Source organism: Ylistrum balloti, unplaced genomic scaffold (assembly GCF_031769215.1).
Source record: "Ylistrum balloti isolate Yb309-2 unplaced genomic scaffold, AGI_CSIRO_Ybal_v1 Utg370224, whole genome shotgun sequence".
NCBI lineage: Eukaryota > Metazoa > Mollusca > Bivalvia > Pectinida > Pectinidae > Ylistrum > Ylistrum balloti.
Window position 1 is genome coordinate 90,818 of NW_026782187.1, and position 26,022 is coordinate 116,839.

At 34.3% G+C, this 26,022-nt stretch overlaps 1 protein-coding gene across 1 annotated transcript in view; it reads left to right on the plus strand.

The window, feature by feature from the left end:
- Positions 1-25,579, plus strand: part of LOC132551874 (TBC1 domain family member 14-like) — a 44,041-nt gene extending 18,462 nt beyond the window's left edge. The window contains exons 2-12 of the mRNA XM_060216019.1: positions 2,776-3,000; positions 3,332-3,414; positions 15,002-15,119; positions 15,802-15,908; positions 16,343-16,435; positions 16,798-16,892; positions 18,032-18,103; positions 18,898-19,026; positions 19,320-19,429; positions 19,669-19,772; positions 20,042-25,579. Of these exons, the coding sequence (XP_060072002.1) occupies positions 2,776-3,000; positions 3,332-3,414; positions 15,002-15,119; positions 15,802-15,908; positions 16,343-16,435; positions 16,798-16,892; positions 18,032-18,103; positions 18,898-19,026; positions 19,320-19,429; positions 19,669-19,772; positions 20,042-20,235 (1,330 nt within the window). The 3' untranslated portion in view covers positions 20,236-25,579. The remainder of the gene's footprint in view (positions 1-2,775; positions 3,001-3,331; positions 3,415-15,001; positions 15,120-15,801; positions 15,909-16,342; positions 16,436-16,797; positions 16,893-18,031; positions 18,104-18,897; positions 19,027-19,319; positions 19,430-19,668; positions 19,773-20,041) is intronic.
- Positions 25,580-26,022: the final 443 nt, after the last annotated feature.

A 26,022-nucleotide genomic window follows, 5' to 3' on the forward strand; every position in this document is an offset into this window, starting at 1 on the left:
ATTGTTACTATTGTATGTTTGAGATCGGTGTAGAGGATCTTAGCTGATCCTGTACTGGTAATAAACTTAACTTATGTAGGCGGGACTTCTTTCATAAAATTAAACGTTAATGTTTTTCGAATCTTACAGTTAGGTTTCTATATAATTACTTCACACTTGAAATCCTTACAACCCCTACGTAAGTACTGCCTACATCACTTCACTCAGCCAAACTGAGATATAATTACACAAGAAGTCAATACAGGGGTATCAAGGAGTACTGAACTGTTGATAATTGCAATGTGAAAGTACTGCATCAGGTTTACAGTCTCAGTGTAGGCATGTTTCAGTGATGCAATATCATTGAGCACACAGCTCTGTATAAAAACATTGTCTTTTTACATGAATTACTTGGACAAGTTCCATTACTGTGATAGCCTTCAAATGTTAAAATATGCCTTCTCACATCTCATAAACATTTATTTCAGTAACTTCATTTCAGTATGTGTCAGTTTCAACAGGAGTAAATCTGACCTTTACACCCTAGCTAATGGTATAATTTTTAACCAACATCAATATTGTAATGACTAACATGTCTAGCAAAAAAGCAGAACTGCACAAGAACACTATATAGAAATGAAATTAGCATTTATAGTCATGAAGAAATCTAGGTGTGGTAAATGTGATCATACACATATCTAGGTGTAGCAGGTGTGGTAAATGTGATCATACACAGATCTAGATGTAGTGAATGTGATCATACACAGATCTAGGTGTTGTAGGTGTGGTAAATGTGATCACACACAGATCTAGGTGTTGTAGGTGTGGTAAATGTGATCACACACAGATCTAGGTGTTGTAGGTGTGGTAAATGTGATCACACACAGATCTAGGTGTTGTAGGTGTGGTAAATGTGATCATACACAGATATAGGTGTTGTATGTGTGGTAAATGTGATCATACACAGATCTTGGTGTAGTAGATGTGGTAAATGTGATCATACACAGATCTAGGTGTAGTAGGTGTGGTAAATGTGATCACACACAGATCTAGGTGTTGTAGGTGTGGTAAATGTGATCATACACAGATCTAGGTGTTGTAGGTGTGGTAAATGTGATCACACACAAATCTAGGTATAGTAGGTGTGGTAAATGTGATCATACACTGGTCTAGGTGTTTTAGGTGTGGTAAATGTGATCACACACAGATCTAGGTATAGTAGGTGTGGTAAATGTGATCACACACAGATCTAGGTATAGTAGGTGTGGTAAATGTGATCATACACAGATCTAGGTGTTGTAGGTGTGGTTAATGTGAACAAAAGGACTAGTATTTACAGAGGTGTGGTAAATGTGATCACACACAGATCTAGTTGTAGTAGGTGTGGTAAATGTGATCACACACAGATCTAGGTGTTGTAGGTGTGGTAAATGTGATCATACACAGATCTAGGTGTTGTAGGTGTGGTAAATGTGATCACACACAGATATAGGTATAGTAGGTGTGGTAAATGTGATCATACACTGGTCTAGGTGTTGTAGGTGTGGTAAATGTGATCACACACAGATCTAGGTGTTGTAGGTGTGGTAAATGTGATCAAACACAGATCTAGGTGTTGTAGGTGTGGTTAATGTGAACAAAAGGACTAGTATTTACAGAGGTGTGGTTAATGTTATGGATTGGGCTAGTTATAATTTGCAGAATCAGGTTAACAGGTTGTGTATTTAGCTACTCTCACACATAATAAGTAAATTTTATGATAGAACATGAATCTCAAGTCCTGCTATAAATTGTATAGTTATGTGTCAACAGTAATATTTTTCTTCATATAACCTCGGCTGTTTCCTTAATGGAGGACTGGTTGTGACCCTCATAAAGACCACCCTCTTTCTAGTACAGGTCTATTGTGCCCCTTATTAGGACCAGCTTCTTCCTGATTCAGGACTGTCCTACCCATATTAGAACCAGTCTTGCCCTACTCTATTTAAGACTATGTAACTAGATTTTTAATGACATTTTATTGGTGTCCATTACCAAGGCTGTGTGTGGTGATGTCAGTGTGCCCCACACATAATAACCCTAACAAGGGGGCGTGTTTGTCATATACACACTACAGCCACATCACCCTTACGTTGCACTCTATGGAATTGTACCACAGCAGGTAATCACCATTAATTTACAGTAGGGATGATCAGTTATGATTTTAACATTAATGAATATATTGAGGATTGATGTTTATAGATACGATGAATTGTGATTCAGTACAATGGGGAGTATGATAGACGGAGAGTTTCAGGAGGTAGCTATCTAGTGCTGATATAATCAACACATCCCTTACTGTGATTTAACATACATTTGACTTTTATTTTCGCAAAGTTATGATATTATGTCTTCAGGTAATGCTTGACTGTTTCTGAAATGTGTTACCGGTATTAGAATGCAGTCAAACTTTGTTTTCTTGAAGTCAACTGAACCATGAAAACTTATGGTATTTGAATTAATGATAACTGATGATAATATAAAGTGAGAATACTGGTCTCGACCAGATGAACACTTCAGTTGAATGGGTTCTTCGACTTAACAGAGTTTTAGATGATCTGCAGTCATATAAGTGAAGATTTCATCAAGAAGTATCTTTCTTACGTTGGTATAGAAATGGTGCAACAGAGGTCCCAGCTAAATCACGATATTTTCATTTAATGTTTTACTTTACAGAAACAAGATATTGCTTTAACTGTTTGTTTACTAGAATTCTATATGTTTATTGGATTATAAACAATTTTGTTAATTTTTCAGGAACATATTTTCCCGCAAACCAAAAGAGCTAGATCCTGAATCTGAACAACAGGGATGGAAGCTGTTTGGGCGAGTGACACCGAAACAGGTGCCTGTTAAGGACCCTGAACAGATCTCCCTGGAATACAAACAACGAGAGAATCAGAACAATTCTGTCAAGACAGCAAAAAAGCAGGATATTGAGGTCATGTCAACCACAGCATTGATACTCGAAAACAGACCCATGTAAGTATTAGGTTGTATACATTGTAAAAGAAAGATGTCAGTTGGCCGAAATGAGGTTTGTGTGAGTAATAGGCTTTAAATAGACTCTCAGACTCTCAGTAGGCCTAAATCAGGCCCATTAAATATTAGGCTTAATATATAAACCTGTACCAGTTTTCCCAAATACAGTGGTTTTTTTTCATTAAAGTTCAGTTGTTTATGAAAATACAATGTATATAATGGTAAGTTGTTAGATAATGTGTTCAGTATTGAGGTGGTTGACAGCTTTAGTTTGACCTCTACTATGTGACCTTGTGTGACACATCTAATAGACAGAGCATTGCTTCCACAGGAATCTGCCTACCAAAGATCCTGAGGAGGCAGAGAGACATCGACAGCAGTATGAGACTATGATTGAGGCTGCAAAGAAAAAAGGTATGTTTTCCTATATGACAAGTCTAAAATAATACTGTTGTACACATTTGTAAAAACACAGAATAAAAGTTAAATTTCCAGGTCAGTTTGATTACAATGCTCACAAAAGTCTCTATAAAAAAAGTGCTGAATCACTTATATTGAGGGAGATCAGTATTTTTTACATTACTTTTGTTGTGAATATTGACTACCACTTCATATATCCCAGTCGACTGGTACCTGTTAAAGACAAAGACAAATTGTATTTATGAATATTGTTATATGACCTATGATTACATTAGAAATTGTATTATGGTGAGTGGCTGTTCTGTTCATTCAGTGAATCCTATTTTTGGTATTTACAAGTAATGACTAAAATCATGCAAAAAGATATCATGAAATTAACTTAAGGAAAGTTAATGGACTGTTGCATCATGGCTGTAAAAAAATACATCAATATTAATTCAAAATTTGGAAAACCATGAAAATGTGAACTTGTGGTAAAAAGAAACTTTATGAGTATTATCATTTTCTGGCATTCAAGAAACACGTTATGAAGAGTATACAGCAAAAATTCCCTGTATCACCCTGTACAGCGATCACTGGAGATGTTCCACAGGTTGTAAGGCACACAGAAATATCTGTCATTCAGTAGCGTAATCACCTAAGTTGTTCTGTAAACAGGAAGTTTGGTACACAGGAAGCTCTATCACCCTGTACAGTAATCACCTGCAATGTTCTGTACACAGGATGATCTATCACCCTGTACAGAAATCACTGGAGATTTTCTGTACAAAGGAAGTTGGGCATACAGGAAGCTCTATCACCCTGTACAGTAATCACCTGAGACGTCCGGTATACAGGAAGATCTGACATTCTGTACAGTAATCACCTGTGATGTTCTGTACACAGGCAGTTGGGCACACAGGAAGTTCTATCACCCTGTACAGAAATCACCTGAGATGTTCTGTACACAGGAAGTTGGGCACACAGGAAGCTCTATCACCTTGTACAGTAATCACCTGAGATGTTCTGTACACAGGAAGATCAGACATTCTGTACAGTAATCACCTGAGATGTTCTGTACACAGGAAGATCTGTCACCCTGTACAGTAATCACCTTAGATGTTCTGTACACAGGAAGATCTGTCACCCTGTACAGAAATCACCTGAGATGTCCTGTACACAGGAAGATCAGATTTTCTGTACAGTAATCACCAGAGATGTTCTGTACACAGGAAGCTCTATCACACTGTACAGTAATCACCTGAGATGTTCTGTACAGTAATCACCTGATATGTTCTGTACACAGGAAGATCTGACATTCTGTACAGTTATCACCTTAGATGTTCTGTACACAGGAAGATCTGTTACCCTGTACAGTAATCACCTGAGATGTCCTGAACACGGAAAGATATGTCACCCTATACATTTATCACTTGAAATATTCTGTAAACAGGATCTTCTTATTTAATGGTGGCCTTGTAACACCATTTCTGGCTTTCATTTTTCTAAATTTTTTATCCTTTTCAAGTAAATGTCCACATGATTGGATTTTGGCTAGTAATATATATTAGATTATGTTAGACTTGAATGTGAGATGACGAGGATTGTGGGCGGAGATTCATTTAAATGGGATTAGTGACAAATTCTCCTATTTATACATCGTGTCTTCAATCAGAGAAATAAAAAAACACATTAGATATGGAAAATACATTTCATTCTTTACTGAAAGGAATTATTGTACAATCAGGTTTTAATAGGGAAAATCTTGATTGTTTGTACTGAAGTATAACCAAAGTGAAGTGTTTTCCGAAAACATAACAAACATGCTAACCATTAAACATTTTGTCATTTTTCACTTATTTCTAAGTCTGTTTCCTCAGTGTTTTCAGAATCGTCATGCTGGTGACGTGGTTGTATATGAGAGATAGATTGACTTCACTTTGACCTGGATATACTTACCTGTTGTTGTTCCTACACAACCTCTAGTGTTGTAGCGTTCTGGTCACTGTCTCCACACTCACATGTAATAACGTCTAATATTATGCATTGTTCCATGTTATCTTTCATTTGATTAAATCATATGATTTTGTAAATAATATTTAATTAATAACAATAGACAATCCATTGTAGGTCAATAGTCACATAGAGTATGTGGAAAATAGCTGTTCTGCCATAGGCTGACCATGGGGAAGGGTTGGGACTGGAATAGCTATGGTAAAGAGTTAGGACTGGTATAACTATGGTAAAAAGTTAGTACTGGTATAGCTTTGGTATAGAATTAGGACTGGTATAGCTATGACAAAGAGTTAGGACTGGTATACCTATGGTAAAGAATTAGGACTGGTATAGCTATGACAAAGAGTTAGGACTGGTATACCTATGGTAAAAAATTAGGACTGGTATAGCTATGACAAAGAGTTAGGACTGGTATACCTATGGTAAAGAGTTAAGACTGGTATAACTATGGTAAATAGTTAGGACTGGTATAACTATGGTTAATGTTAGAATTAGTTTAACTATGTTTAGTTTGGACTGGTAGATCTATGGTAAAGATTTAGGATTGGTATAAAGACTTAAATGCTTTGTACAGATTTTCATTATAATGTTTTAACTTATGGTTAAATCAGGATATTGCTTAAATAATTGTGTGCCAGATACTTGTAACTTGCCAAACTGCAATATTGTGAAGTATCAAGTCTCAAGATCATGTAATCTTCCCGTTTTATATTTGGGAGAAAATGAAGCCAGAAAGTGTTTATTAGCTGATCTGGTGTGATGGTAATTATCCTGGGATGAGCCAGACCTTGAACACACATGTTGTGTGTAACTATGCCTTCTAAGGAAGAAGGCAGGATTTCCTGAGGATGTAGCTCCAGACCACTATCTGTCAGCAATCTTTTTTTCTATGTATGTTGTATCAAAAATTATCTCAAACATTTCAAGCATGTGATTTTCTTGTAACTCCAAGGAGATGATCTTGTGTTTGATGCTGCCCTGTAGTTATCTCAAGCATTTGGAAGCAATGCAGCCAAGACTTGTAAATCAAATTACATAGAAATGGAAGCTCAGAGACTGAAATCCGTTTTATCAGCAATTTCTGTCTATTTCCATTATTGCAATGACTTTTTTGTTTGTTTCCTTTTTCAAAACAAGAAATCTGGTTTCGTAGAAAATATGATATCTATATCACAATCAAGACATAATTAAAGCTAGTACAGTCCGTGTTGTGATACATATACTGCACATAGGTTGTTGTCAGTATACCAACATTATATGGCTTATAAATGACATAGAAGATAGAACATCAACATCTCAATTCCATGGTATTTTTTTATAAGTTGTCATTAGAACTTCTCATCAGAACAATGCTATAAATATTTGTATAGCTAAGGTTAAAATTACGCCTCAGCTGTGAGGTAATTACAATTCTCTATATCACATATTATTGAGAATACAATGGTGACATTATGGTCACATTGCGTTGACAGAGTTTAGATGTAAATTCTGCATGCTCAAAAATGAGCCAAATTGTCGTCCGACATTCGGGTGATAGTGTTAGTAGTAGTAGTATCTGTAATGGTTGGATCTTCTGAGTTGGATACAGTTGGTGATTGTTTAATTTTGGCCTTTTTAATGGGTTGGTCCACAATGGCAATTGCTAAAGTACAGCAAATACATATGGTATGTACATGTTTCAGCTAGCTATCGCTTAGTTGTAGGGAGTAAAATAGACTTATATTAGTGCTAATCCTTGTACCCATCATGACAGGTTTAGGGAGTAAAATAGACTTATATTAGTGCTAATCCTTGTACCCATCATGACAGGTATAGGGAGTAAAATAGACTTATATTAGTGCTAATCCTTGTACCCATCATGACAGGTATAGGGAGTAAAATAGACTTATATTAGTGCTAATCCTTGTACCCATCATGACAGGTTTAGGGAGTAAAATAGACTTATATTAGTGCTAATCCTTGTACCCATCATGACAGGTTTAGGGAGTAAGATAGACTTATATTAGTGCTAATCCTTGTACCCATCATGACAGGTTTAGGGAGTAAAATAGACTTATATTAGTGCTAATCCTTGTACCCATCATGACAGGTTTAGGGAGTAAAATAGACTTATATTAGTGCTAATCCTTGTACCCATTGTGACAGGTTTAGGGAGTAAGATAGATCCATGTTAGTGCTAATCCTTGTATTCATCATAAGAGCAGTAGAGATTGAAATGAAATCATTCTGGTGTTGATCTTTGTGTTTGTTATGAGAGCTGTAGAGGATAACCACAGGTATTGTACCTGTTGAAATGAGAACTGATCCTTTGATCAGCTGCTTGCAGCCTTCATATTGTGCTAAAATGAGTGAGTCACAATGCTGCACAGGGACTAAAAGCATTGTTCATATACACAACTTCAACATCAACCAAGATAGATGTGTTCATATTGAAATGATTCTTATCTCATATTGACATAATTGAAATATGGTGTGCTATATTTATGATGATCTGATTTGTTATTTATGTATACCTACCAATAAGTAAACAATACTTTTTACACTAGAGGCTGGATTGCTGTGGGATTAGGTTTCCTGGTAATCAGTACAATGAAGGATTGTTATCCGCCATAGTTTTTATCTCAAGTCTTTTATCTCCATTACAGTACTGTGCCTAATAGTACTGATAACTTCAAGTTTGTTTTAGTCACTAAATTTAGTGTGGTCTTTATTTAGGGTTTGTCCAGCAATACTCATATCAATAATATCAAATAGACAAAACAAAAGGTACATGTCTTTGTCCCTTTGTCCAGCGATACTCATATCAATATTGTTAAATAGACAAAACAAAAGGTACATGTCTTTGTCCAGCGATACTCATATCAATATTGTTAAATAGACAAAACAAAAGGTACATGTCTTTGTCCAGCGATACTCATATCAATATTGTTAAATAGACAAAACAAAAGGTACATGTCTTTGTCCAGCGATACTCATATCAATATTGTTAAACAGACAAAACAAAAGGTACATGTCTTTGTCCAGCGATACTCATATCAATATTGTTAAACAGACAAAACAAAAGGTACATGTCTTTGTCCAGCGATACTCATATCAATATTGTTAAACAGACAAAACAAAAGGTACATGTCTTTGTCCAGCGATACTCATATCAATATTGTTAAACAGACAAAACAAAAGGTACATGTCTTTGTCCAGCGATACTCATATCAATATTGTTAAACAGACAAAACAAAAGGTACATGTCTTTGTCCAGCGATACTCATATCAATATTGTTAAACAGACAAAACAAAAGGTACATGTCTTTGTCCCTTTGTCCAGCGATACTCATATCAATATTGTTAAATAGACAAAACAAAAGGTACATGTCTTTGTCCAGCGATACTCATATCAATATTGTTAAACAGACAAAACAAAAGGTACATGTCTTTGTCCAGCGATACTCATATCAATATTGTTAAACAGACAAAACAAAAGGTACATGTCTTTGTCCAGCGATACTCATATCAATATTGTTAAACAGACAAAACAAAAGGTACATGTCTTTGTCCAGCGATACTGATATCAATATTGTTAAATAGACAAAACAAAAGGTACATGTCCTGAATTAAGCCCCCCTTTCCCCTTTTAGTCAAAGGTAATGTAATGCCCGGTTTCTTTAGGTTTAAAGTTTGATATGAAAACAAAAATACTTTGCTTAGTCAGTTAATGGCATATATGACTATTCATACTTCTGCAATGACATGAAGTTTGCAGTGTAGTGTATTGTCTAAGCTGAAAACCTAATGTACAATGTGAAGTGAAGGAATGTAGCTCTGGTTTGCTGAGATAGCACAATCAATAGTTAAAGCACTCTACTGTAATGATTTCTGTTGGGTAATAATTATTAATGGCTTTATACAGTTTTTATTTTAGATCATTAACAGTCTGACTGGGAAGGCTATGTGTTACATAGCTTTTAATAGTGTACACAATTAATGTCTTCAGTACCTTAAAGCCTTGACATTTGCCTTCAGGCAAACTTAACTAGTTATCTAGTAACAGAGAAAAACACTTGGATCACCATTTAATTATTGGCATTGCATCAACATTATATGTGATATGACCTGATGCTTGGCCTGTTATAGGACAATGACTGAGTGTGTAGAGGACAATTAAGTGATGACTCGTAGTTTGTGTAGGACAATTTAGTGATGACTCATAGTTTGTGTAGGACAATTTAGTGATAGCTCGTAGTTTGTGTAGTCATCTCTAAATTGTCCTACACAAACTACGAGTCATCACTAAATTGTCCTACACAAACCACTAGTCATCACTAAATTGTCCTACACAAACCACAAGTCATCACTGAATTGTCCTATACAAACTACGAGTTATCACTAAATTGTCCAACACAAACTACGAGTTATCACTAAATTGTCCTATACAAACTACAAGTTATCACTAAATTGTCCTATACAAACTACGAGTTATCACTAAATTGTCCAACACAAACTACGAGTTATCACTGAATTGTCCAACACAAACTACGAGTCATCACTAAATTGTCCTATACAAACTACGAGTCATCACTAAATTGTCCTACACAAACTACAAGTTATCACTAAATTGTCCTACACAAACTACAAGTTATCACTAAATTGTCCAACACAAACTACGAGTTATCACTAAATTGTCCTATACAAACTACAAGTTATCACTAAATTGTCCAACACAAACTACAAGTTATCACTAAATTGTCCTACACAAACTACAAGTTATCACTAAATTGTCCAACACAAACTACGAGTTATCACTAAATTGTCCTATACAAACTACGAGTCATCACTAAATTGTCCTACACAAACTATGAGTCATCACTAAGTTGTCCTACACAAACTACGAGTCATCACTAAATTGTCCTACACAAACTACGAGTCATCACTAAATTGTCCTACACAAACTACAAGTCATCACTAAATTGTCCTACACAAACTACGAGTCATCACTAAATTGTCCTACACAATCTATGAGTCATCACTAAGTTGTCCTACACAAACTACGAGTCATCACTAAATTGTCCTACACAATCTATGAGTCATCATTAAATTGTCCTACACAAACTACAAGTTATCACTAAATTGTCCTACACAAACTACAAGTTATCACTAAATTGTCCAACACAAACTACAAGTTATCACTAAATTGTCCTATACAAACTACAAGTTATCACTAAATTGTCCAACACAAACTACAAGTTATCACTAAATTGTCCTACACAAACTACAAGTTATCACTAAATTGTCCAACACAAACTACGAGTTATCACTAAATTGTCCTATACAAACTACGAGTCATCACTAAATTGTCCTACACAAACTATGAGTCATCACTAAGTTGTCCTACACAAACTACGAGTCATCACTAAATTGTCCTACACAAACTACGAGTCATCACTAAATTGTCCTACACAAACTACAAGTCATCACTAAATTGTCCTACACAAACTACGAGTCATCACTAAATTGTCCTATACAAACTACGAGTCATCACTAAATTGTCCTACACAATCTATGAGTCATCACTAAGTTGTCCTACACAAACTACGAGTCATCACTAAATTGTCCTACACAATCTATGAGTCATCATTAAATTGTCCTACACAAACTACAAGTTATCACTAAATTGTCCTACACAAACTACAAGTTATCACTAAATTGTCCTATACAAACTACGAGTCATCACTAAATTGTCCTATACAAACTACAAGTTATCACTAAATTGTCCTATACAAACTACGAGTTATCACTAAATTGTCCTATACAAACTATGAGTTATCACTAAGTTGTCCTACACAAACTACAAGTTATCACTAAATTGTCCTATACAAACTATGAGTCATCACTAAATTGTCCTATACAAACTACGAGTTATCACTAAATTGTCCTACACAAACTACAAGTTATCACTAAATTGTCCTACACAAACTACAAGTTATCACTAAATTGTCCTACACAAACTACAAGTTATCACTAAATTGTCCTATACAAACTATGAGTCATCACTAAATTGTCCTATACAAACTATGAGTTATCACTAAATTGTCCTACACAAACTACAAGTTATCACTAAATTGTCCTATACAAACTACGAGTTATCACTAAATTGTCCTACACAAACTACAAGTTATCACTAAATTGTCCTACACAAACTACAAGTTATCACTAAATTGTCCTATACAAACTACGAGTTATCACTAAATTGTCCTACACAAACTACAAGTTATCACTAAATTGTCCTATACAAACTATGAGTCATCGCTAAATTGTCCTATACAAACTACAAGTTATCACTAAATTGTCCTATACAAACTATGAGTCATCGCTAAATTGTCCTATACAAACTACAAGTTATCACTAAATTGTCCTATACAAACTACGAGTCATCACTAAATTGTCCTACACAAACTATGAGTCATCACTAAGTTGTCCTACACAAACTACGAGTCATCACTAAATTGTCCTACACAAACTACGAGTCATCACTAAATTGTCCTACACAAACTACAAGTCATCACTAAATTGTCCTACACAAACTACGAGTCATCACTAAATTGTCCTATACAAACTACGAGTCATCACTAAATTGTCCTACACAATCTATGAGTCATCACTAAGTTGTCCTACACAAACTACGAGTCATCACTAAATTGTCCTACACAATCTATGAGTCATCATTAAATTGTCCTACACAAACTACAAGTTATCACTAAATTGTCCTACACAAACTACAAGTTATCACTAAATTGTCCTATACAAACTACGAGTCATCACTAAATTGTCCTATACAAACTACAAGTTATCACTAAATTGTCCTATACAAACTACAAGTTATCACTAAATTGTCCTATACAAACTATGAGTCATCACTAAATTGTCCTACACAAACTACAAGTTATCACTAAATTGTCCTATACAAACTATGAGTCATCACTAAATTGTCCTATACAAACTACGAGTTATCACTAAATTGTCCTACACAAACTACAAGTTATCACTAAATTGTCCTACACAAACTACAAGTTATCACTAAATTGTCCTACACAAACTACAAGTTATCACTAAATTGTCCTATACAAACTATGAGTCATCACTAAATTGTCCTATACAAACTATGAGTTATCACTAAATTGTCCTACACAAACTACAAGTTATCACTAAATTGTCCTATACAAACTACGAGTTATCACTAAATTGTCCTACACAAACTACAAGTTATCACTAAATTGTCCTACACAAACTACAAGTTATCACTAAATTGTCCTACACAAACTACGAGTCATCACTAAATTGTCCTACACAATCTATGAGTCATCACTAAATTGTCCTACACAAACTACAAATTATCACTAAATTGTCCTATACAAACTACGAGTTATCACTAAATTGTCCTACACAAACTATGAGTCATCGCTAAATTGTCCTATACAAACTACAAGTTATCACTAAATTGTCCTATACAAACTATGAGTCATCGCTAAATTGTCCTATACAAACTACAAGTTATCACTAAATTGTCCTATACAAACTATGAGTCATCGCTAAATTGTCCTACACAAACCACTAGTCATCACTAAATTGTCCTATACAAACTATGAGTCATCGCTAAATTGTCCTATACAAACTATGAGTTAGGACAATTCAGTGATGGCTCATAGTTTTTGTAGGACAATTTAGTGATAACTCGTAGTTTGTGTAGGACAATGTAGTGATAACTCGTATTTGTGTAGGACAATTTAGTGATGACTCTTACTGTGTGTAGGACAATTTAGTGATGACTTTTTTTCACATTTAAATTCTAAATCTTGTGAATGAGTACATCTTTAGATGGAAGAATATTTAAACTTTCAAAATTACTGTATACAGAGTTCAGGCCCTATGTTCAACATACCCGGGTACATCACTTTGTATATGACATAGTTTCTATACTATGTTAACATTGTAACATTGTTGTATGTGGGTACTTTGATCTGTAAGATGGTGGAGTAATTATCAAAAAGGAAGTCACAAGCCTCACTCTATTATAATATGTTGTTACTCTTCCATGTCAAAGCTTTGAATGATGTGGAGGTTGGAATTGTTTTCGATGCTCTTCCCTCCTCATTAGTAAAACATCAATGTGTTTTATTCAAGTTGTAGCACATAAAGTTTCCCAGGATGTTTCAAGGTATAATTCTCAGTGCCGAAGTTCTTGTGCTCCATCTCTAGGAAATGTTACTGTTACAAGTCAGTAGTCAGTGTTTTGCTTCTTCACCTTAGCTATGGAGGTCTGGAATGTTTATTGCAAAAATTGTCTTGCTTGCATGACATATCTATGACAATATCAATTCAATCAATACTGTGAAGCGACGACCCACTAGACCCTCTCTATTACACAGCTCTTCCCGTTGGCTGGTTTGATAACCAGAGAACAGTTGCATGCAAGCTCCTATTCATCGAGACGTGTATAGTTGTAAACTAACATGAAATAATCCAGTATACACCAAAATTGTAAGGTCACCAGCCCTACACTAAACTTTGATGTCAGTATTATACAGCCATCACTGTAAGCTCACCAGCCCTACACTAAACTTTGATGCCAGTGTTATACAGGCATCACTGTAAGCTCACTAATCCTACACTAAACTTTGATGCTAGTATTATACAGGCATCACTGTAAGCTCACTAATCCTACACTACACTTTGATGCCAGTATTATACAGGCATCACTGTAAGCTCACTAGGCTTACACTAAACTTTGATGCCAGTATTATACAGGCATCACTGTAAGCTCACCAGCCCTACACTAAACTTTGATGCCAGTATTATACAGGCATCACTGTAAGCTCACAAGGCCTACACTAAACTTTGATGCCAGTATTATACAGGCATCACTGTAAGCTCACTAGGCCTACACTTAACTTTGATGCCATTATTATACAGGCATCACTGTAAGCTCACTAGGCCTATACTAAACTTTGATGCCAGTATTATACAGGCATCACTGTAAGCTCACCAGCCCTACACTAAACTTTGATGCCAGTGTTATACAGTCACCACTGTAAGCTCACTAGGCCTACACTACACTTTGATACTAGACATGTTGGCTGTATCATCAACAAGACACTGCCATTATGTTTCATGTGTGATGACAGTGATCAGATGCTTAGCCAAGGGACTTGTTAGGAACACAAATTGAAGTGATCTTGTTAGTCAATAGTCTGATGTTATTGCTACAGTAAACTAACATTTGATATTGATTATGTGTTGGTACTGTTGATTTTCCAGCCCTGACAGCATTCACCATGTAAAGACCTTTCCTATTTATTTCTAATTTGGAGTTAATAAATTGCTATACCTATCAATCATCAGCAGAGTTTTTAGATTCTTGGGTGATTATATGTGTGGATCTTCAAAACAAATATATTCTGAAAAAAAGTATGTTTATCACCAGCAACAAATCATTGGTTTTCTGTTTTTCAGTATAAATTGATATGAAAGATAAATAGAGTTATATTTATAAAAATAGGTTACATTTGTTTGATATGGTGTTGTTTTATCATTACAGAACAAAGAGATTTAAAGATGAAGAGAAAACAACAAATGCAGCAAATTAAACAGGAGGATCAGCTATTAGCAGCAGCGAAAAAATGGACCAACGAAATTCTGCCGAACTGGGAGACAGCGTAATTACACTACTTGTCCTTATCTCAGTGTTTCATTGTTGATTTAGTGTGAAATGATCACATCTAGTACATGTGTAGTCATTTTTATGAATAGTATACCATATAATTATTGTAAATTAATGTTATAATTAGTTGAATCACTGTTTCCCTACAATAGATATTCTTTGTAGACTAACATCATCAAAAATACTCTACATATTTTTCCTTTCTCTGACTTTTTATTTCAATGTCACTGTCTTTCATACTTCCTAGGCACAACAGACACCAGCCTTTTAGACATATATGTATAATTTAAAAAAAAAAAAAAAAAAAAAGAACTTGATTTCTTGATATTTTTAGCCCCACATACATACACACACGCGCCAGGAAAAAATTGTGAATACCCACAAGGATATATGATAAAATACCTTGATTTGAAGCTGACAAGTTTGGAATAAATGACTTTTTTATTTAGAATATTTGTTAAAATTTCAATCAAAATTTCGTGATCAATAAGAAAGGACTTTTTATGTGTTTCAGACAGATATTCGGTATTGGTTTTAACTACTGCTGTAACACAAAATTATTGAATATTGATTTATACCAAAGGAAAGGGTCACATCAGTTATATTCTCTGATTAAGATATTGTGTCATAAACAAAATAGAAAAATGTATTAAAATAGGCTTTGTTTGGTTTCACAGGAAAACATCTAAGAAAACGAGAGACCTTTGGTGGCTAGGGATTCCTCCAATGGTACGAGGGAAGGTGTGGAAACTGGCCATAGGCAATGACCTCAATCTTACACAAGGTATGCACTGAATGTACATAATGAAATGTAGACAAATGAAAGATTGAAAAAAAAGAAAGAAACAGAAATAATTTTTGGATATGAAAAAGTCCTGATCAAGACAACTAATATTATACTTCACATAGCTGTCAGCTTGTTATCATGTTTGTCCAGCAACAAGTCTATGCCTGGTAAATCTGTCCTGTCATATTTCCTTTTTTTGTAAAATTATAAACTAGTCTTATTTTTGTTTTCTATAATAAAATCAATCCCTAAAATTGAGGTAGAGGTTATATGTTGATGTCGTACACTTACTGTGGGATAAATATGGTATCCAGTGTACGGTATGACAATCTTCTAGACTGACGATCCACAGTGTCTCAATACAGTCAAATCTTTCTTACGTTGTAACAATTAGTTAAACAATTCATCATTGCTCTTGCCTTGTTTTACAGAATTGTATGAGATTTGTGAAAGTCGAGCAGAAGATAGAATCCGGCTGACATTGACAGCTTGTGATCCAGGAGAAGTATATGGTACCTCTGAGAGTAAGTTCTTGAGTGTAAATGGCCAACCCATTTCATGGCCACCACAGTCCATGGTGACAAGTACAGTTTAAATGTCATGGTGACTAATGTGGCTTGATGACAAAACAAAGCTTCAGATGTCTAAAAATGTATCACACATATAGTTCCTGATGCTCTTGCTGTTTAGTACAAATTTGGATAAAAGAGAGATTTCTTCATTTGCCGAAGGTGATCTGTAATAGATCAAGAGTCAGCAAGGCATTTTTGATATTTTTTATGTGGTATTAATTCACCTTCTAGCTGACCATTCTAGTTCATATTGAATAGAAACAAACACAAAACTTTGATATCAATGCTTACAATGTTTCTATTGCTTGTTTCAGCCTCATCTGAGCCTCCGTCCAGTAAAGAATCTAGTGTTGAACTTATCAAACTTGATGTATCACGAACATTCCCTCAGCTCTGTATATTTCAAAAGGTAACAAAATGGATCTAAGTAAACTATTATTTCTATCTGTAACTTGGGCAGTTTGGCGTTTCTCAGAAAGTTGTGATTATGGAGTGGCCTGATTTTGTACTTGGGACAAGACTTTGACATGCTACCCCGATTGTTCTGGATAGCATTCAACAGGCTTTCAGCACAATTTTCTGTGAGGTAGCCACCAACTACAGTTGAAACTTGTCTCGAAATCGCTCAAGTCAAAATTCAATTTGAGGTGAAATAATGATTTTTTCCTTCTTTATCTTTGTAATTTTAGTTTGGCTGACTCGAATTTCATTGAGTCAAAATTTCATTTGAGTCGAAGTGTGTTTCCACTCCCTTCAATTTTAAAGCAAGGAAAACGTCATTTGTTGTCTCAAATTGATCAATTAATTGCAAGTTTAATTATCCAGTTAAAGTTGGCAACTTAATTAGTGTCACCATCCTGTAGCAGTGACTTACCTGTATGTTAAAAAAGTAGTGCATTTACACAAAATATGAAAACAGCTTGGTTGCATGCATCTTCAGAAAAGATAAAAACAAAACAAAATGCAATCTGATCCCCGCAATTCCGAGAGAAACGAATTTTAAGCTTGTTTACTAAAGGATTGTAATCGGGAACTTTATTAGATTAAGTGTTTGAACAATGAAGGGCTTAAAGTATGTTTCATTCATAGAGTCAATATCAGTGTGTGATTTGTTTAGTCTAGTAAAAACTTTCCAGTGTCACATTTTTCATAAATAATAAATGTTGAAGGTAGAAATTTATTTGTTTGTATGTTTACTGCAATTTTAAGTAATGGATTAAATTACGCTGGTTGTACCATGGTGTACTGTGCTATCATAGGCCTACTTTGTTTAACCGTAATCAATGTCAGAAAACTGATATTGTTAACCTTATTTGGACACTTTGTTTTAGATGAAATTTGGATAAGTCAAAATGTTTTCCAGGGTCCCTTGAATTACAGATAACATGATTCTTATTTACTTCAAGGTACTACCTCAGTTTGTGTCTGGCTGTTTATGATAAATCAAAGCCAACAAACAATTAAGACAAACCTTACATAGTTTTGCTGTGTTTCCTTGAAATACTACTTTTTTTTAAGTCCACTAATGTTGATCATCATCTGTGGCAGGGTGGACCATATCACGACCTGTTACACAGCCTACTTGGTGCTTATGCCTGCTACCGGCCTGACGTGGGTTACGTAAGTGTTGCAGTCTACATGACCCTAGCTCATTTCTATCACTGCAGATATAAACAATTCAGAACAAAAATGGCTGCTTTTCACTTATATCAATACATGGGCATATCTGAAGTGGTTAGTCTTTAGTTAGAGGCCTTTATCAACAAAAAAGTAACTTTTTTAAAATTATGACAGAAAAAATTCATTGTCAAATACATAATTTTCCAAAGTATCCTTATAATCACCACAACATAAGATTGAAATGTGTCAACATTGACATAGAACCTGTTACAAATGAAAGATGCTTATGGTTGTTATCACTTATTGACAGGAGTGACTTCCACTGAAAATTACACTAATCTACAACATGACAAAAAAATAATATCAAGCAAATCTGACACACTTGTTGCATGGTGGCATCTGATTGATGGCTTTTATTCTAAATAAAAGAATAAAGTGAAAGACTGTAATTATTCAGAATTTGTGATAAATTTATACTTCAATATTAAAAGATAATAAATTTAATTTTGTGATTGTACTTTGTGAAATGAATTTTCTGATATCAGTTTTCTGTTAAGTGAGAAGTTTTTATTTCGGATTATGAAAATTACTTATGAATGTAAATATAATCATTGATCTGTTACCAGATGGCAGTATACAGTTGATATGAATGCAATCTGGATGACAGAATTGTAATCATTTCACCCTAAATTTAGCAATGAACTGTTAACAGATTGTCAGTTTGAATAAAATTTTCTTCGACAGATAGACGACGTTTGGTTAAAGGGAAATAACTTTCATAATGTTTGTTACAGGTACAAGGTATGTCTTTCATCGCAGCAGTTCTTCTACTCAACATGGATGTAGCTGATGCCTTTCTTGTTTTTGCCAATCTTCTTAACCGACCATGTCAAGTGGCCTTCTTTAGGATAGACGAGGAAATGGTAGGTATCCTTGTTCGACAATATATCTGTCTGCCATATCTCCTTAACTGTGATTGATTAATGACACATATCTGTTACATATGCTGGTACTGCTACAGCTGCTTCAAAACAATACCAATTGATTAAGATCCAAGAACTCTTCTATAGAATGACATTTAGTTGATATGTTTATAAGTTAACATTATATGTATGTAGAGATACATATAATATAACATATTTCATTGTTATAAAGAGCATGTAAAGAAGATTGTATTTTTCTTATTGATATTAACTGAATTATATTTTTTTTTTAGATGAAGTCTTACTTTCAAACTTACGATGATCTTTTCCACGAAAACATGCCTTCATTGCATCGACATTTTATGAAAAACAGCGTGACTCCAGACTTATACATTATAGACTGGTAAGTAGTCGGTATTGCAGTATAACACCAGACTTGTACACTACAGACTGGTAAGTACCTGGTAATCAGAGCTGAATGCTATTATATGTTTGTTGGTGCCAATGTCATATTTTTCTAGAATATATGTTTGTATTTGTCGTTGGCTTTTGTTCTAAAAAATTAATAGCTTGTTTTATATATCTGTTTTGGAAGTGACTTTTGTGCTGAGAATTGATAGCTTGTTTTGTGTTGTGTTTTAGGATATTCACCTTGTTCAGTAAGTCCTTGCCCCTTGATGTGGCCTGTAGAGTTTGGGACATGTTTTGTCGGGATGGTGAAGAGTTCCTCTTCCGTACTGCATTAGGTAACCATGGCAATTCATTGGATTATAAACTAAATTTAATGTGTTAAGTATACCATGTAGATTTTATATGAATTTTATATATCAGCCTTTGTATATATAGATATATTAAGTATATATATATATATATATATATCTTTGTGTAATACATATATTTATGTATAAAACTTTGTATATAATAGATATCTATATATAAAACTTTGTGTAATACATATTTTTATCTAAAAAACTGTATATTATGGATATCCTATTCAACATGTAACATTTTTCAGGAATTCTGAAGATGCACGAGAATGTTCTGATACAACACGATTTCATCCACTGTGTCCAGTTCCTCACCAAGCTGCCAGAGACATTATGTGCCGATGCACTATTCAGAAGTATAGAATCTGTGAGGATGAACATAGACAAGAAAAGATTCACACAAATACTGGCTGGGAACAAAGAGACCAAGGACAACACGTGATCACTGTGGTCATTAGGGGATAGGGATTAGTGATGATGGGACCCAACAGGAACCATGTTCACAAGGGGATAGGAAGTAGTGATGATGGGGCCCATAAGGAACCACGATCACTGGGGATAGAAAATGGTGATAATGGGGCCCCATCAACAATATATTTGTCTAGTGTAACTAGCTTTGTGATACAATTATGGTTGAGAAATAGTGAATTTTGAATAGAGAAAAAATGAAATATTGTGAAGAATGCTGTTTGGAAGATGAGATTGATTTTAGAATAATGAAGATGTCAGAAGAATATTTGACAGATCTGTTGGATGAGATTAATAGTCTATGGGATACATATCGCATATATAGTTAGTATGGAAACACTATATTTAATACATCTTGTTTGCCTGGCCAAGTGCTGGAGTGGCCCCTAAAGGACATGATTACTTCACCCTGAGAGGGAAAATATCTTGATATTGTTTGTTTGTTCCAGGACTATTTCTAAGGTAACTATTGCCAGATCATGGTATATACGAACAACCAGGGATTTTGTATGAGGTATTTGCTGTGTTAATCATGTTGGATTTCATTCGCAAAGAACAATAAATATGTTCAATGGTTGTATTTAATATACCTGTTACCTCAATATATACACTGATATTTCCCATACTGAGTTGTACTTGCTCAAACATTTTGCAATGGTACAAAAATATTGAAAGCAGAATTTTTTCATGATGCATTATAAAATGCTATTTACCACCTTGTTTTCTGACAGATCATTTCAGTTTAATTATTTATTGTAGCTGGAATGTAAACAGAAGTCACTTTATTTGGAATTTGTAATTGATTGTCTGTCCTTTGATATGAAGTTTTGTCAATGTTATCTCCACATTTCAATTACCCAACTCTGAATTATTTGGAAGTCAGGTTAGTAAGATTATGATGTCATGTAGTGAACTGTTTTCCGTGTGTTGCCTGTGAGATTTATTGTTACGGTACGTGTAAGCATAATGTGACACTGAGGAAGCTGGTCTTCTCATATCTATTGCCCTAACATCTATAACTGTTCCCCTAATTTTCTTGTGTCCAATAGTAACTTAAAACATTTCCTCTTTGTCCATTTTCTGTGTCACTTATAGGCCTTTTTATTTCCTATCATAAAACACTATCCACTGTTTGTATATGCCTCTGCCATGTTAAAGTGGATTTGAAAAGTAATGTGTTCCCATGTCTGTATGTCCTGTCATATCATTGTGTCCTACCTATTGTCATAATGTATCCTGTTGTGTGTCCTGTCCTGTCCTGTCATGTCATGTTGTCTTGGGATGTCCTCTCTGTTTTGTCCTGTGTTGTCCTGTTGTCTTGATGTGTCCTGTCCTGTCCTATTGTCTTGATGTGTCCTATCTGTTCTGTCCTGTCCATTTGTCTTGTGGTTTTCTGTCTTTGTGGCCTATCCTGTTGTCTTGATATGTCTTGTTGTCAGTCCTGTCCTATTGTCTTGTGGTGTCCTATCTGTTCTGCCTTGTCCAATTGTCTTGTGTTGTTATGCCATTGTGTCCTTATTTGTTGTAATGTCCTTTTCCAAGTCAATCAACTTCATATCACTTTTTTATAAGGTCAAGTGTAAAAGATAGTTGCATGAAAATCTGTTCAGTTTCATTGGCAATGTTATCATTACTATTTATAGAAAATGATCAACTGATTTGGTGAAGTCACTCTAATAACTTATTTCTTAAGGAATGTTGATGAGCTATATTATAAGACTGTAACAAACAAGTTTGTGTGTCACAGTAAATATACTTATTGGCACGTGATACAGTAATTACAATAATGTTAAGAGTCTTTCTTTTGTCTTTTTCTAAATCATGACATGCTGCTTATCTTCTGTCCATGTTGCTAAGCACTAGAAGTTAGACTTCACATGTCCATAGCTAAAGCATTATTGATTAATCTGCAGGTCCATTATTATAGCATGGTGGCTTACTGTTGTTAAAGTCACAATGTGAAATGAGGTCAACAGTGCTTTTGGAGTCATGATTATGACATGATATGTCAACAAGTGATCATGAGTAAGGTGTCTTACTGTCAAAAAAAATTCTAAATTCTATGTGGTAATTTTTTTTTGTGTGTTTTTTTTTTATGGCATCAGGTCGCCAATGTCATATTTTTGCTGAAAACAGTTGATTTTCTTGAAGTATTTCTGTCAAATTTTATACTGTGGTTTAAGAATCAGGCCTTGTTAAATTCAAGTACATGTATAAATGAAATTAAATCTAAGGTTTAAACTCTGTGGATAGAACCTTAGCAAAATCTTAGTTAAGACCAAAATTTTTAAATCAACTGTCAGAATTTCACCACTCAATAAACGGACTTTTTGTGTACAAATACTCCATCAATCACAATAACTTGGGACATCTTTGGAACTACAGTACATATATACAAAAAGTGAATTTCAGAATACTGTGCACATACAAGTTGTCTCCCTTTGTTAAATTTCATGGCAGTGTTTGTTGGAAAAGTGAACTAAATGACTATTACAAATGAATTGTTAAATAGTTTTATAGTTGACATAGATCATATTAAGTGGAAGAGATGGAATTCAGATGTCTTGCAATATTCAAACAATACTCATGCCATTGGCCTTGTAAATAAATAAGTCCTCTAGATATGAAATACTGAGATACGTTATGTTTAATGTGTTAATGTTAGGCGTTTGTTTTGGTTGTACTTGAAGATTATATTCAATGAAAAGTATTTTATTGTGATGGACTGGTGTGAGTATGTTGATGGATGTATATAAAATGAGTGATTTGGAGAAATTTTTACTGACAGAGAGAGTATGTGGCCAATCAGGGACCAGATTTTTACATTAAACCTCGGTTTCTTTACTATAATTTTCCTATTAAACCTTGTGATATATTACTAGATTGGGCATTCTTTCATTGATTGATTTGTATTTTTGTGTATGAGTGTACAGACAGATGCCTAAAACAAGATCGACAATGAATCAAAACTTTGTACATTTACACATCAGTACTCTCCAAACAAGATATGAATTCTTACCAACACCATACAACACTTTACAATTAGATAAAATTTAGTTGTCATATAGAATTTATTTGCCTCAGTATGTTTTCATATTTATGCCTTATATGGTAACACAGAAGAAATCACCAGATAGCTGATTTCAGACCTCTGTTTTTGATCCGATTTGTGAAGCAGTGTGATAGAAGTTTTAAAAATAGCTTCTATACAGTATACATTGATATCTGTACATAAGGCTTTGTATATATTTTCAAATACCACTTTTGTAAGATGAAATTTATTTTGTATACAAGTAACATTGATCAGTGTACTAAGTGTTTTCCTATATACCAGGTTAAACTGGTTAGCAAATCTCTGTAACATGAGGTAAAACCATAAATGTTATGGGTTCCATAGGAAAACAAGAAAAATATCAGATCCTTGAGTTCTTTTACATAGTGTAGTATATTAAGATGATCTTTTAATATTTTATAAACAATGAAGCTAATCTAGGGGTTTGTGACAGTCAGGAGTCTTTTAAATGCAATATCAATATGGCTTAATGAAAACTGATAATCATCAATTATTTCATCTGTAGCCACAATTTTAATGCTCCTTATACATTATTACAATTTCATCTATATGATGGACTATACATCACCTCCTGTATCTTCCCCTTTTACATCAAATTATCTTCTGTTCCGTGCACTATCTGTACATTATTGATTTTTTAGTATCAGCCTTTGTTTTATATAGAAGTAAAAAACACACCTAAAATCTTCAGATGTGATTCTGTCACTCGTACATATCTACCACTTTCTTTTATTTAGAAGAAAGTAAATATACACATCTTCCTATACTTATAAGTCCATGTCTGGTTAAAAGCCCATCCATAATTATTGTTGTTCATTGTAATTACAAACAATTGTTATTTCATTGTCATGCAATAAGCCTACCTTGGGCTTTGAGTGAGATTTGGTGATCCGTGGGCTTATTACAGGATAAATAGAGTATATTTTGTTTCACTAGCTTCATTCAAAATGTTGGGTAATATTATTTTGGGTTCTATAACTTTCAGTATTTTGCTTGCTCTTGGAGAATTTTTTGATAAGGACAAAATACTGTGGTTTGAGTGTGAATTTGCTCACTTATAAATTAACAGAATGTAAGTTTTGTTCAGGTTACCTCCACAACCAATATTCACATTAAAAAATCCAAAAAATGTAATTGTCATTCATTTTTTGGTTGTACAGATATGTAACATGAAATGCTCAAATTCTTATGCATAGAAGTTGCACATGTTTGTTGAGGATGTGATAACCGAGACAGAATTGTGTGAGGTACTTATATTTCTAGTAAATCTTGTGTTTATTGGTAGGAATTTCCTTTAACTCTCTCTAGAAACATACACTGCTACGTCTTAAGTCCTTATTCTTGATTCTATGTTGATTTTTAATAAGCAATTATACTATTGCTTCCTTGATAATTATTGTCCATGCACATATAACAAGATATAGAAGTCTGCATATGGTGGACAGTATATAAGAAATGTGATGATGTTAAATGTATCCTGTTGTGCTTGCTAGAACATATGTAGTTTGTATACTATAACATGTAAAGATAGTGCTTGCCATGTATACTAGACAGTGAATAACTTATTGGACAAGATGCAATGCAGACTATGATAATGATAGCTATCTGTTGTGGAAAAAATAAGTTATTAGATTGCAGAAGGACCTGTTTATTTATCCAGACAGTATGGCACAATGGTAGAAGACTTTAGAATGTCACATTTGTCTGCAGGTTGTCTGAATAGACTTCAGATAGACCTATGAGACTTCATTTAATCAAAGTGGATGTGAAACTATCTGTTGCCATCATTTCCATTGGTCCAGCCATATCATCTGATTAAATAAAAAAAGTGCCCAATGTGTATGTAAAGAGAGATGTGTTTGCATGTCTATAAGGTGTGGGGAATGTAAGTAATGATTAGATATAGACACTCCCTCAGAAGTAAACAAGACAAAATTGTCTTGTAGTGACACAACCCTTAAAATTGAGCCTTCAAATCTGTAAAATTTTACACAAGGGCTGTGATATAAAAATAAATACTCCAATATCACTGACTTTTTAAGGATAACACACATTATAGTGACCAACTTATAACTGTTGGTGTAGTTTAGCAAAAGTAAGTGTTGAGTGCTGAACAGGGGACAAGAAAATTTCAAGATTATATTTTAACGTAACTTGAATGATCATTATCATGGTACTTATATAAAGATTGTGGTCGCCTTCATTTAATCTTGTCCAAAATCAATTTATTTTTATATATTACACAAATGATCTTTCTTCAAGACACATGTCATATTTCAATAGCTATGGTGTGCATAGGTTTTCTTTCTTCAAGACACCTAAGGCTTCTAGGTTTTCTTTCTTCAAGACACCTAAGGCTTCTAGGTTTTCTTTCTTCAAGACACATGAGGCTTCTAGGTTATCTTTCTTCAAGACACATGAGGCTTCTAGGTTTTCTTTCTTCAAGACACATGAGGCTTCTAGGTTTTCTTTCTTCAAGACACCTAAGGCTTCTAGGTTTTCTTTCTTCAAGACACATGAGGCTTCTAGGTTTTCTTTCTTCAAGACACATGAGGCTTCTAGGTTTTCTTTCTTCAAGACACCTAAGGCTTCTAGGTTTTCTTTCTTTAAGACACCTGAGGCTTCTAGGTTTTCTTTCTTCAAGACACATGAGGCTTCTAGGTTTTCTAGGTTTTCTTTCTTCAAGAC